The 14,094-nt window shown below is 41.8% G+C and overlaps 2 protein-coding genes across 7 annotated transcripts in view; both read left to right on the forward strand.

Annotated features, from left to right (window-relative positions):
- Positions 1-4,222, forward strand: part of AP1G1 (adaptor related protein complex 1 subunit gamma 1) — a 74,319-nt gene extending 70,097 nt beyond the window's left edge. For all 4 annotated transcript variants that reach the window (XM_028501807.2, XM_028501809.2, XM_028501806.2 and 1 more), the window contains one exon: positions 40-4,222. In XM_028501807.2, coding sequence (XP_028357608.1) covers positions 40-141 — 102 coding nt within the window. In that variant the 3' untranslated portion in view covers positions 142-4,222. The remainder of the gene's footprint in view (positions 1-39) is intronic.
- Positions 4,223-7,382: 3,160 nt separating this feature from the next.
- Positions 7,383-14,094, forward strand: part of PHLPP2 (PH domain and leucine rich repeat protein phosphatase 2) — a 72,465-nt gene continuing 65,753 nt past the window's right edge. The window contains exon 1 of one of the 3 annotated variants that reach the window (XM_028501685.2): positions 7,383-7,709. In XM_028501685.2, the coding sequence (XP_028357486.1) occupies positions 7,611-7,709 (99 nt within the window). In that variant the 5' untranslated portion in view covers positions 7,383-7,610. The other 2 variants (XM_036012154.1, XM_036012155.1) reach the window with 2 other exon arrangements.

Consider the following 14,094-nt stretch of genomic DNA (forward strand, 5'->3'; position numbering starts at 1 on the left):
TTATTTTAATGTATAACTTGTGATTCCCTTTTCTCACAGCAACAGCTGCGAATGCGGATCAAGCTCACATATAATCACAAGGGCTCAGCAATGCAAGATCTAGCAGAGGTGAACAACTTTCCCCCTCAGTCCTGGCAATGAGGGTCCAGCACCATTCTCATTCTTACCCCACTCAATCAAAGGAACTCTGGGAAGGAGGTTGTGATCGCTGGCAAGTCCCCCGCAACTGTACCATGGGCATGAGGAGCTGAAGAGAACTGTTGAGGAGGATTTTCCTGAAGTTATTGCTGACCTTGAAGCATTGTTAAAGACTAATCTCCTCTCCTCCACTGTCGAGGCCGGCTGCTTCTGGAGGCTAGTTTGCACTCTTCCTCCTCTTCCCTTTTTCTGCACTTCTCTACCCCTCCCACATTTACAGCCAGAACCAACATTCCCTGGGCCCCTGAGGAAAAAAGCAGCTGGTCTGGAGGAGAGAACTGGAATCCATGGCAAGAAAACACTCACTCTGTCTTTGCAGCAAAGAGTTGCCCCTTCTTTCTACTGTGTTTCTCTGTGGACTGGACGAAGTGGGGTATTTATTCCTCACTAGCTGGGTCACCATCTTGAGGCGCTTTTTACATCTGGTATTCAGAACGGAAGTGTAACAGTGGACATTAGGGAGCCCTGCCTTTTTCTACTGGTTCCCCCAATGTTTGAAAGAGGCATTAGGCTCCTGGTAGCCTTTTCTGTGCATTGCTGTATACACACAGAAACACACATGTATGTATGTTACCAGGAACTGGTCAGACTTTGAGAGGTTATTTGTAAACACTGGACAGATGCAGTTAAAAAGATCTTTTGTTGAGATTAGGCATGAAGGATATGGTGCTCTATTTGTAATAGAAACTCCCAAGGCTCTTCCAGCTCCCCTTTCTCTCCATTCTCGAGCTGTAGTCATGAATACTCTCCATGATTTTCAAAATGGGTTCCCCTTAAAGTGTAAGGTAGACGACTTCTAAAAGATACTACACATAAATAGTTATTAATGCCCCTATCCCCACCACAGTTTTAAAGTTTCTCTTCAGCCCATAACTTGCCTGATGAACTATGGTAAATGGGCGGAAAGAGAAGTTCACCACTTTTAAAGATAGACTCCTGAACAAAAGCACCTTTGCCCATAGGAAGAGTGAGTATCAGACTCACCCTAGCGCATATTGGAGTCATCTTCCCTTTTTATTTCCTCAACCTGGCTTGGACCTTGGCATTCCGTTTGAATTCCTCCTTCTAACTGGAACATTTGTGTTGTATCTGTAACACTGGCACTGAAATAAAGACCACACGGTTAACGAAATCTTTCCTATATTGTACTTTATGATGTTGGAGTGAAGCCTTGTAGCTTCCTTATCCCTTATGCCAGAGGAATGGACATCGTAGGGCAGGAATATCCTTTCCACAGGTTGAGAAATTGGTCTCTTGAGAGAGGCCAGTCTTACGAATATCTGTATCAAAGACTCGAGGTTTGGAGCTTTTAAAAAACTAGTAAGAGTGCCGAGTGCTATTTAGAAAGAACCCTTGTTTTCAAACCTTAACATTGAGTTGCTGGAATAAGGCAGGGTGCCTCTCCTGGGGCACGTGTTTAGTGTACTGTGTGCATTCAGGTGCACAGGTGCCACGTCTGATGTACTAAAGAAAGGAAAAGTCAGGCTCACCTTGCTCTTAAAATGTTGGCAATCATTACTGTATTGAGTACAGTATAATGACTACTTCAGCTTCGGTCTTAAACCTGGGCACAGATATCCATTTCCCCCCTCCATTTCACCAAGCCTTTACTTAAAATGTTCAGTGTCTTGTCAAATCTAGCTCTGTATCAGATGCTAGACTATTCCTAACATTTGACGAACTGGAGTTGAATTAAAGGCTCCAAAGGGGAAACTTTCTGGTTTTACTAATATATAAGAGCAAGATTTGCTAAAACTTACTCCACTGGGTAAATGGTTGACCGAGTCAAGGACAGGATATTATTTTGTGCAGAGTTTTCATTAAAGTAGGTGTGGACTGGTATGTATTTTAGACCGCTCTGAAAAATAGCCTTTAAAGATTTCTTTGCAGACTGATTTCATTGGATGGATATTTAATGCTGCGAAACATGATCGGATTAACACAATATTGGTGGATTTCTTCAGTAGAACTTGTCTAACATTCCTCTTTGTGGTAGAGGCTTTGTTTTCTCGCTCATGTGTATAGTTAACCAGCTCAAGTTTCTTTAGTTGAACTGAGTTGAATCTCAGAAATCTGCTGAAGACCATGCTATAGACAGTGCTAGCTAATGGAGCTGGGATGGGTCTGCTCTAGTAGACCCATGATCATCTCCTTGGGTGATCATAGTTTTAAGGTAGAGTGTTACGTGATCATCCATAGCTTTGTCTAGAAGGAATAAAAATCATGGCCTTAATACAAAGAGCTCTGTGTAGAATGCGAAGTGATTTCAGAGAGTGAACCCAAGCACCACAGACTAGAGGCCACATAACTGCCTAGGATACTGATGGTTATGAAGACTGTTTCAAATGATCAGATCTTTGAAAGTTTCAGCGTGCCTTAGTTTCTAGGATCAGAATTAGTTCTTCTCTCACTTGGCCTTGCCGCTAAAAGGAGAAATCTCTTTAATTTCTATGAATACGTACACATTTCAGTAATTTCTTTCCCTAGTATAACCATTGAAGGGGGAGCACATTTGGGTAGATTTACAACTTAAGAGCCATTGTGAGGAAAGAGTGATTTCCATGGTTGTTTCAATAACTTCGGGGTGATAAGCAGCGAGCCTACACACACTTACTTGGACAGTTTCACATGCACTTTTACCTCATTTTTTCCTCTTCTAGAGTAGTTTGTATCTTCTCCCTTCCTCCGTGCCCTGCACCCTCCTCCTACCCCCAGTAACCCTAAAGGAGAATTCATCTAAATTATCCTGAAAAACTACAAGAAGGGTGCTTTACCCGAGAAGCTTCTCCCACAGTGCTCCAGTTCTGTTACCTTGAGGTAATTTGGAGAGTCAGGGAATGTTTTATGCTGTGTAGGATGATCAGCTTTTCATTTTAAGGTCTTTCTCATTTAAAGAAACATTCCTCAATGTAACTCTTGGGAGGGGATTCTTTCCTCTTGCTAGGTTAAAGATGGGGTTTGTACCCCTTATTTGTCCCAGTCATATAAGAAAATAGACTTTTAATACTGTCCAGCACTAACGGTTTGAGTAATTCTATCTATATAACATGCTTTCCATTTTTATGTTCTTCTAGAAGAGGTTGACGGTTAGGGGATACTGTTTTTGAGATTCAACTTCATTATCTTCTGCATTGGAAAATATTTGGGCTGTGAGAACTAGAGGAAAGCATTTGAATGTGTATATTATTTTCCTAGTGAATGTATTTTTATCCATACTGTCCTCAACCGAGCAAGTTAGAGAGCTAAAAGTGGATATTCACAAACTTTGTGGTTGGTGGAAAGGTGGTACACATCTGTGTTCTCACAAGTTTGGGAGCGGGCAGGATCACTGAAAAGAGAATTGCTCAGAATGTACTCAAGTTTGAAACACTCTGACCAGCTTTGGCTCAAGAGGGTGGGGCTGCTTGTAGAACTGGAAGTCAATAACTCTTTTTCAAGCAATAGCAGTGAGTGGGTCCCAGGTATGGGGTTCCAGGACCTGGAACACGTAAACAGAAGAAAATGCTGAAGCAGCTTGTACAGTTGCTTCACGAACTACCACGAAGCCAATCCTGGCTTCAAAATAGAGCATTGGAGTTTATTTGTTTTTTTGTTTTCGGAACCTGCTGTTGCGCTTTGTGTGTTTTGTTTTTGTTTTCTATTGGGGGGCCTCAAGGGAAAGAGCTTCTGAAGTCTTTCCTCTGTGAACTCCCACTGTGTCCCTGTAAAAGTCCCTCTTTTTTTTCCCCCAAATATTGTAAGTTACATTTTCATTAAATCCCTTCACATCTTCTTTACTGTAAAATTATTAAAAGGCTGTTTCCAAGTGGGACAGCTAATGAAATTCTAATTATTGCAGACATATTTTTGAGATGTAAAAAAAATTTAAAATTAAATGATAAGTCTTAGACGCGAGTGAGGAATAAAATGGATGTAAACATTTACTTGGGATGCATTAGAATTCTGCTGTGTGTATTGTCTTTTGGTTGATACAAATTATGAACAGTGACTAATAATAAAAAAGTCAATAATCAATGATTTAAAATTTGCTTCCTCGCTTCTTAACAAGTGGATTAAAGAAGACTTGAATGAATTCTTATTCCACAGCTTTGAGCTAAGCTTACAGATCTGTTGATGTTCCTTTTATACAGAAATCTCAGCAAGAAGAATTTGAACAACTTTAAAAAACTTGTAGGCTGAAAAGTGCAGTGGGAAATTTGAACTGTATGATCATATCCATGCTTATCTTCTCCACAAAGGTGAATACTCACACAAGGCAAAGAAATCATGTCAGGGTGGAATGGGTATGAGGGGAGGTTATAGGCTTTCAGTTACACGCTTTTATTTGTGAATTGTTCAAGTTTATCTGTGACTGGGAAGAGAAGTCTTGACTAGCTAAAATGATTTATACTTCCAGATCTATTTTATACAAACTCTAATAAAAGCGAAAGTGGTTAGAAGGTGGAAGCTTGGGGTTCTGTATTATTCAGATGATTCCTGACAGTTCCCTGGTTTAGAAGCGGGAGAGTGTGACAGACCCTTAATTGAGAAGGAGAAAGATGCAGCCCTTGGTAGTTATCTGGCTTATTCAGAAGGGCCCTTTGGCACTGTTTGATAAGTGACATTCTTATAATCTTTACTTGCATGTGACTTAAAATTCATCTTTTGTTTCTAATAGTAAATTTAGTTCACACCTTCCTCTATATGTAATTAAATGAAAATATAAAAACTACAATAGAAAACTTTAGCAACTAATGGACTCCAGATATTTACTTAATACAATGAGTAGTGTTCCAATTTGAATTTCAATTCTGGAAGGACCAAATTAATTTTACCACTTTTAAAAGGGATTTCCATGCTCTTTCCTCCCCTAGTTCATTTGTCCCCATATTCAAAAAGTATAAAAATGTTCAAAGAAGAAATTCCTTCAAATCTTGAAGCCAGGTAAATACCGCTTATTTGGAACCAAATTAAGAAATATCTAAATCTGCTCAACCTGTGGTAGAATAACAGGGGATTTAGGCCTAAAGATGACTTTGTAATCATTGAACGAATAGGGACAACCCTTAAATAAGACAATGTAGTAAGTTCTTATAGTTCTTCTATGAAGATTTGATTGATAGGAACTTTCCTCCTTTAGATATCCCTTCCATTTTGTAGGGAGGATTAGGAAGGGCTCCTGAGATTAAAGTGTGTGTGTGTGTCCAGATGGGGAGACAGAATGCACAGCTGCTTACAGGAAGGATACAGAGAAAAAGGAGTCTAATGACTTCTGTGTCTCTTGGCTTGACCCAAACAGTGATTTTTGTGACGATGAACCTGCAGTGAGGGCAGATGGGTTTTTGTACCAAAAAATCCCAGAGGATTTTATTTTTAGGGTTAGTCTCAGCTGTTTACCATTTCCAGAAATTGTAGTTACATAACCCTTGGCATACATAATGCACACTGCCTTGAACTGGGGAGAACATGAATATGTGACCTTTGAAACAGTATAAAATGTTAATGGCAGTACATGATTTGAAAAAAAAAAAAACCCAACCTATAATCAACTGGTTGTTACTAACTGAATTGGATCTTAAATCATGAAGACTTTTAAACGTAGCTGCATCATAAATATCCCCTGCAGTATCTGGGCTGGTAGCTTTTTTGTATTTTTTTCCTTTTGAAAAAGGTACTACTGTTCTTAAAGTAGTAAAGACATAACTTTAGCATATGCTTCTATTTTGATGCTATCGCCCATTAATTAAAAAGACAAACCACCAGTCATCTACCACTACTCTTGCCCAGTCAACTCAAATGCTGGTCCCAGGACATCCTTCCCCTTCAGGTGATCAGTAAAGAGCCTCTGCTCATGAGATCTGGAAAAGGTAATGTGTAATACATCAACAAACAGGCTTTTAGAAACACTCATTCTGAACCACATTTTTATTCTTTCCACTACCTGCTTACTGTTGGTCAGGTCCATGTGATTTCAAGATAGAGGGGAAACCCAGGAGGTAGACAACCTAAGAGCTTTTTTCACCTTACACCAAGACACACAAGAGACAATTTTTAATTCATTAAAATGAGACAAAAGATCACCGGAGACTGATTTTTTGTATATACAAGGTAACCCTGTAAAGGGAGAAAGTAGTGACCAAACTTACAGGAGAAATAATCTACAGGATCAGAATCTTTGCAAGAGTCAAACTTTGTTTTGGAATTTAAAGTATCTACAAATGCATACCTATCATAGTAGAGGTGGGAACAGACTGTACTGTTTTAGATCACAAACGCTTGTTCTAAGCCTGTAACTAAAACAGTTGGTCTGGACTAGGCAAACAAGCAATGGATAACAGGTGATACCATCTTTACTGATTATTCAAAGCTCAAGAACTTTTTTTTTGCAAGTTGCTTGAAGATTCATCAATACCTGTGTAAAGGGAGTATCTAAAAATCCAGAAGTCTAGGTGTCCTAGGAAATTTGGAACAGAATTAGCAAGGATACTCTGAGGAACTGAGTGAATCTTAAATTTGGAAATTCACATGTATAATGACTATGAATCCTTACTCTGTGCTAACTAAGCATGTTGCTTGCATTCACAAAATCTTCACAACTGTTAGGCAGGTATTAATTTGTTTCACAGATTTGTTTCAAAGTGTAAGATCAAGTAACTTTCACAAGAGTATAGATCTAGTAAGAGGTAGAGCTGAGACTTGGAATCCGGCTTTTTGATTCCAGATCTGGCCCACTGACCGGCCACAAAACCACCACTAACTCGGAAACTTAACTTCTAAAGATTTTCTGAATCATCTCTGCAAATAATAAAATGGCTCACAGACCATATCACTGCTTAAGACAGGGAACTGAATTCTCATTTTCTACATGAGAAACGGATTTAAAATGTGGTTGGAAGGTGAGTTAACATTTTGTTCACAGGATTGAGTGGAATTTGTTGAAAGTCGTGAGCACCTCCAATAAGGAAAAGACAAGGTACTCGCTAAGGTGAATATTCTCAATAATTCGTTCAATGACTTTGCAAGTGAGGGTGACAGGCCAATCAATGCACAAGTAGGAAGAGATGAAACGTGTTGAATAAAGTTGGAAGAGCCGTCCTCTGTGAGAGCAGCGTCCTGTCACCAATGACACCTGCCCTTTGTCCAGCCCGGAGGCAGGGATGCAAATAACCCTTCTTGAGCCTCAGTTTGCCAAACCGAGAGCTGCCGGCAGCGGAGGCCCAGCCCTGCGGTGGCGCCGGTTCCGCCTGCGACTCCAGGCATCCCGGACGCATCTTGCCCGCAGCTACGCAGATCCGACGGGCTGCGGGAGGGGCGGGGCCCGGGGCGGGTCTGGCGGGCCGCGGGGGCGGGGCCGCGGGCAGCTCTCGCGCGCCGCCGAGGCTCCGCGCGCGCTGTCGCGCCGGCCGGGCGTCCCTGTGCAGCTTCAGCCGCGGATGGGGGAGGTGGAGCCCGGGCCCTCGGGCCCGCTCGAGCCCCCGGAGCCGCCAGAAGCACCCGCGAGTCGCCGGACGGGCGGGATTCGGGTTCTGAAGGTGAGGCGGGGCGAGCAAGCGGGTTGGGAAGGGAGCGAAGGCGGGGAGCGGCCGCCCTTGCCCCGCACGTTGGCCGCCGAGGCAGCCCGCGACCCCCGCCTCTCGTCAGTCCTCTTGGCTGCGCGGCCGCCCAGCAATCCGGCTGGGGGCGCCGCGGTCCCCGCCCAGGCCTCCTCGCTGGCCCCCGCTGAGGCCTGGGCCGCCTGCGTCCCCTCCCTTGCTCATCCTCCTGCGTCCCCTCTGCTGCTCATCTCTGGCCACGAGCCTCCTTTCCCGCAGGCCCACGCCTTGGGTCCGGCGTCCGCCTGGCCGCCGCCGCTTACCGTCTCCTTCGGACCCTGGGCCCGCCTTTGCCTCCCTCGGCCGCGCGTGGGGCCCGGGGACCGGGCTGGAAGTACGCAGGGCTTCCTCTCCGGACACCTGAAGACATCACCCCAGCGGGAGGATGGCGGCGGTGATTGGCTGAGCACTGCGGTGTGTTTGGGGCTGCGCCGGGTGCTGCGGGCCGCCTCTGCCCGCCCCGCTTTACCACCGAAGTTAAGACCCGGCTTCCCGCTCCGAGGCGCTGGCCTGGTAGCTCGTCCTGCCCCGCCTGGAGGGAGAATCCCCGGAGGAGCCCCATCTCTGGGAATCGCTGGGCGTGTTGCAGAAGGGAGGAGGGATTGGACAAAACGGGGCATTCCTGCTTGCCGGTGCGGGCCTAATCATCCAGGGAGACGGTAATGGGGGAGCCGTTATGCAACAGGCAGCTTGCGGGGCTTTTTGGCAGGAATTGAGGGGAGTAGGAGGAAATGGAAGCAGATGCAGGCAAATGGGGGTGAGTGGAGCCTGGAAGGTGATGACAAGAAGTTCAGATGCACAAGTGATGTAGCGTGGGGAGGGGACAGTGAAGATGGTTAAAGGAAGGGGTTGTGGGAGGTTAACTGAATGGAGTTTCTGCTAGTCTTTGAAATAGTTGGAAGGAATTTTTTCTGTAGGTCAAATATGTAAACTAGATGTTTTCTGAAGATGGAATGGAATTCCTTCCAGCGTTCTAGTAGAGAAATCGCTAGGATTTAAAACTTGCAAGGGAGAGGGAAGAGAGATAAGACAATTTAGAAGATAGGATGTATTTCAAAATAAAAAATACTTTGCAAAACAATGAAAATGCATGAGTTGTTAATTGGGAATGAGAGTGAGCAAAATCCACTCGTCATTAAGATTATTAGTAAGACATCACAAAGATGGGAACACTGAAAAAAATAATAGATTTGAAGTATCTGGTGAATCCATAAAACAACATAAAATAGAACTCTGTAAAACGTTAGTTTTTCTGCTACTACTTTCCAGTCTTAATTCAGTGATTTAAAGAAATAACTTTCCATAGTTTATTTCCTGCATAAACCTTTTACATATTAATTGTAACTTATTTAACCATAAGTTGCAAATATAATTATTCAAAAGCTTTTGGATGTTTATTTAAAACCATAAGGTGATAGGGTCACAAAAATGTAAATTGTGAATGCCCCCTTCCCCCCAAAAAAAGTTTAACCAGCCTGATTTGTCAGGAAATGGCAGGTCTTGAGACATAGGTAATGCCCTTTGGCCTAGAAGGTAAACAACTTTAGCTTTTTTAGTAAGAACTTTTTTTTGTGTGAGGAGAGTTATGAGAAGAAAGGAATTGAAAAATAATATTTGTTTGTTTGTTTATGAGGAAGTTGGGGTAGGGAGAGAGAGAGACAAACACTGATTACTTCTTTCACTTATGCATCCATTGGTTGTTTGATATACTCTGACCTGACACTGAACCTGCAACCTTGGCTCTGACCAACTAAGCTGCCCCTCCAGGGCTGAGAAATGATCATCTTTATAGAAGGGTCCTACCTTCCTATACTGCCAGGAGGTGGTCAAACCTGCCGCTGGTTCTCTGGGCTTCCAATCTGGGGACCGTTAGAAACATTCTAGAAATCAATCTTGATGATAGAGCTCAGGTGGTGGTGTGGGAGGCTGGCAGTATCTAAGGCCCTTCAATCTTGTGCTTTACTGCGTATGGTTAATGCTTTAATAATCCTTGCAAAGAAATGGGATCAACTATGGAGAATAGGTGCTATGTGTCTACATACGAAAGTTTCCTTAAGTAGCCAAGTGGTTGAATTTTGTCCCAGGTGAAACTTGGAAAAGGATATATAAGCAGAAGACTTTCTGAATGGGGAGGAAAGTCCTAATCTCCAACATGTTATTCTCTGAAGACCTTTTGGAAATGTCTTATTCTTTTGTGTACCTTTTTTTATACTTGATACCAAATGGAACATAATACTGTCAGAAAATATAGATCTTGATAAAAAGGCTAATTTAACAAACCATTGTAGTTTAGCCAAATTAGAGGTAGGTCTGTCTCTGTGGAGTATTGGAAAATTTGATTCAAAATCTGCCCCCCAACTTATTTAGCAAGTTACTATTTAGGATGTACCTCTTTATAGTTGTAGTTGGAATATGGTGTGATATTTTTAATACTCTTAAGGTTATCGGGACTATCTTTTGAAGCATGAATTTCCTGCATATTTCCTCCAATTTGGGGATTTTTTTAATTCAATCTGTAGAAGATATGAAGTGCAACTGATGTAGTCAGAGAATGTGATATGTTTTTTTTGAATAGTTGTCAAGTTTTGATCAAATGCGTATATGGTTTTATTTTACTTACTTGAAAAATATGTTTATTGATTTTGGAGAGAAAGGGAGGAAGAGAGAGAAACGTCTATGTGAGAAACATTGTTTGGTTGCCTCCCATGCGTTCCTGACTGGGGGTATCGAACAGGCAACCTAGGTATGTGCCCTGACCAGGAATCAAACCCACAACCTTTTGGTGAGTAGGGTGATGGTCCAACCAACTGAGCCACTCTGGCCCGGGCTGCATGTGGTTTTAAGAAATTAATTAATACATGCCCCGGCTGGTGTTCAGTGGATTAAGTGCCGGCCTGTGAACAAGAGGGTTGCTGGTTCAATTCCCAGTGAGGGCACATGCCTGGGTTGCACATGCCAGGTCCCCAGCTAGGGATGTGCAAGAGGCAACCACACACTGATGTTTCTCTCCCTCTCTTTCTCTCTCCCTTCCTCTCTCTAAAAATAAATAAGTAAAATCATTTAAAAAATTAATACCAAAAAGATTTTAATGAACTGAAATATTCTTCCTCTCTTTATCACATCCCAGCCCTTACAGAATATTTCCAGCCCCAGACAGGCAGGTCAGTTGGTTAGAGCATTGTCCCTGTACATCAAAGTTGTGGGTTTGATTCCCAGTCAAAGCACAGAAGAATCAACCAATGACTGTATAAATAAATGGGAGGAACAACAAATAAACGTTTCTCTTTCTCTCCCTCATGCTCTAAAATCAATAAATAAAAATTAAAAAACAACAAAATATTTAACATGTGTATTCACAGAGATGAGCCCATGTTGTTTCGAAGTTTGCATGCAGGAACATATTTCCTCCCTTAAGATATTTTACATTCAAAGAGTGCTCACTGAGTATGGAGAGTTACTTTACAAGACTCTGTTTTTACCATGCATACCTTAGGGTTAATTGTAGGTGGCCTTTAATAGTTTATCACCTTTGAACTGGTCACAGCCTTCATATATTCATTTTTAGAGACCGAAAGCATAAAATTGAAGTGGGTGCTTAATTCATGGCTTACTCTAAAGACTTTTGCTTTTTAGAAATATCTTAAACCTTAAATGCGTTTTTTATACACTTGTGTGATGTGAGAGGTGATTATAGTTGTACTTTCTTCTAGATTAGTTTGTCAGCAGTTCTTAGTAAGAGTAATGGTGGGAGGAAGTAAAATATTCTCAATCTAGCAATTCCAGTGGAGTAGTGATTCTAAAAGCTGAAAGCATCTCAGGATGACACTGGCCCTCTCAGCAGTTACCTGATGCATTAGGCAGTGGAGGAGAAAGCACTAGGTAATTCAGTAGTGACTAGTAATAGCTGAACAGTCCATCTAGATTGCTGCTACAAGGCCTGTGCTTTCTTAGTATCTAGGCCTTTTAAATGTCTGTTGATTCTACTGAAGTTCTGAGTCAGTGGTTTGTCTTGAGTGGAATGTATCATATAGCCAGGAGGTACATTCTTTGACCGGCAACACATGTTTCAACAATGTAAAGTTCTTTAAGGAATTTATAGTCTTAAAGGAAGTATGTGTACACATTAAAAAGTACTTACAAATCCTCAAGGAAAATCATGGATAAACTAATATAATACTTTCTGGGGCCTTTCTTGACTTTTCTAAGACTGAGAAAGTTTGGTGGGCTACTATTGGGCCAGTTTTTTTTTTTTTAACATTTATTTATTTTCCAAGACAGAGGAAGGGAGGGAAAAAGAGAGGGAGAGAAACATCAGTGTGAGAGAGAAACATCATTTGGCTATCTCTTGCACATCCCCAGCCAGGGACCTGGCCCACAACCCAAGCATGTGCCCTGACTGGGAATTGAACCAGCAAACTTTCCATTCACAGGCCGGCGCTCAGTCTAGTGAGCCACACCAGCCAGGGCTAAAGAAGGTTTTTGATGCCTGTATGGAATAGTGTCTACTTGTTCACTCTTGATGACAGTGAGCGACTTTCTCTCTCCTGAGTGCAGAACTTCCTTGTATAAATGTACCATATAGAATACTGTTTTCAGATGCACCATTTGATCTTTCCCAAACATTAAAAAGTAGAGAATATTTAAAATTATCCAGTGAATTATTCAGTGGTTAAAATTATGGTATTTAGTGGTACAAATATGATGGCCCCTGTGTTTATAAAATAAGTACTTGAAAGCCCTTTTCTAATCCTGAGATATTTAGCTTTAAGAAATTGGTTGTGATGAGTAGAAGGAGACCTAGTTCCCACTTGTTGTAGGAGTTTATCCTGCTTATCTGAAGTCAGAATCAGTAATACTCTTCATGGTGTTGAATAGCTGCACTCAAATCCCTAAATCTGCAAAATGACCGATTTACCTGTGTTTTCCTAGACTTACACAATGCAGCCATTCTCACTCTTATTTTCTTCCCACATGGGAATTACCTTCTAACTTTTCATTCCACTTTCTCTACTTTTAGATTTGAAGTTTAGAGGCTACAATCATCCTAAAATATTAACCTCAGTAATTACAAAAATAATGTCATAAAAGTATTTCATTTACTTTTTGGCTGGTACAAAGAAAAGATTGTAGAGTTCTCTATAAAAAAGGAGATTTTTCCCTCCAAGATCGTTTAACTTCTTGCCAGGTCTAATTGGGCTAACGTGCAGACAGGGGATAGATTTCTGTGTTGTCAGCTCAGTTCTTCATGCATCTCCGTTCCATCCAGGTGTTAAGGCGCTACACTAGAATCTCCGTGTAGAAGACAGGAAGAAATATTAAATAAATATTAAATATTAAGTAATTAAAACCCATGTGATCTTCATAGTAATGGAAGTCATGTTCAAGGTGACGTTCTGCTGGAGAGAGAGTAATCATTAATTCTTTTTAGGTAGGAGGAGAAAAATGGAGATGGGCAACATGGACGTTTCCATAGTGAGGGTGGAGAGGGTGACATCTGCCTGGAGTTCTGAAGAATGACTAGTCAAGGTGGACAAGCTGGAGGAGGACATTTCAGACAAGCCACAAAACTACAGATCAGTTGGTGTGTTCGGGGAGTTACAAGTCCTTGGGCGTTACCGAAGCAGAGGGAAAGGTGTGACACTGGAGAGGTAGTCAGTGTCGTTGTTAGTGGAAATTTCTTTTAAAGGGAACAGAAATGGCTTGTCATAAAAATAGAGCAAGTAAATGTTGATCTTTAGAATTTTGTTATATTGCTGTAGCAGTTGTTTTTGCCTTGAGATAACAGTGACCCCACAGTGTGTATGAATTCCACATGCTTAAATTATCAAAGGCAACAGTAGTTTTTTGTAATGTGGTGAGAATTGAAAGAATATTTGTGCAGTGCTTATTTGGGATATGAGGCGGAGGGTCAGGACCCTAGAGAAAATTGCAGTTTGCAAAAATGTTTATTGCAGCATTGTTACCAACAGTGAAAAATTAGAAACAAACTAAATGCCATCAGCAGGAGAATGGATAAATTGCAGAGTATTCAAAAATGGAGTGTCATTCAAATGAATAAGCCAGGTGTGTTAGCATGGCTATATCCAAACCAACATAGAACCGCATAAAAATACTGCAGGGTGAAACAGAAGTATGTTGGGAATTGAAGTTTTAAATCTTGTGAAACAATACTGTGTAGTTTATAGGTGTGCACATAATATGGCAAGCATGAAAAGGCATGGAATGATAAATACCAAATGCAGTAGAGTCTGTGTTTCTGGGGAGAGTGGAGGGGCGTGAGATCGTGATGGGGTACCAGGAGGCCTCAGCTGTATGTGTAAGAATG

The sequence above is a fragment of the Phyllostomus discolor genome, chromosome 12 (assembly GCF_004126475.2).
Source record: "Phyllostomus discolor isolate MPI-MPIP mPhyDis1 chromosome 12, mPhyDis1.pri.v3, whole genome shotgun sequence".
NCBI classification, from domain to species: domain Eukaryota; kingdom Metazoa; phylum Chordata; class Mammalia; order Chiroptera; family Phyllostomidae; genus Phyllostomus; species Phyllostomus discolor.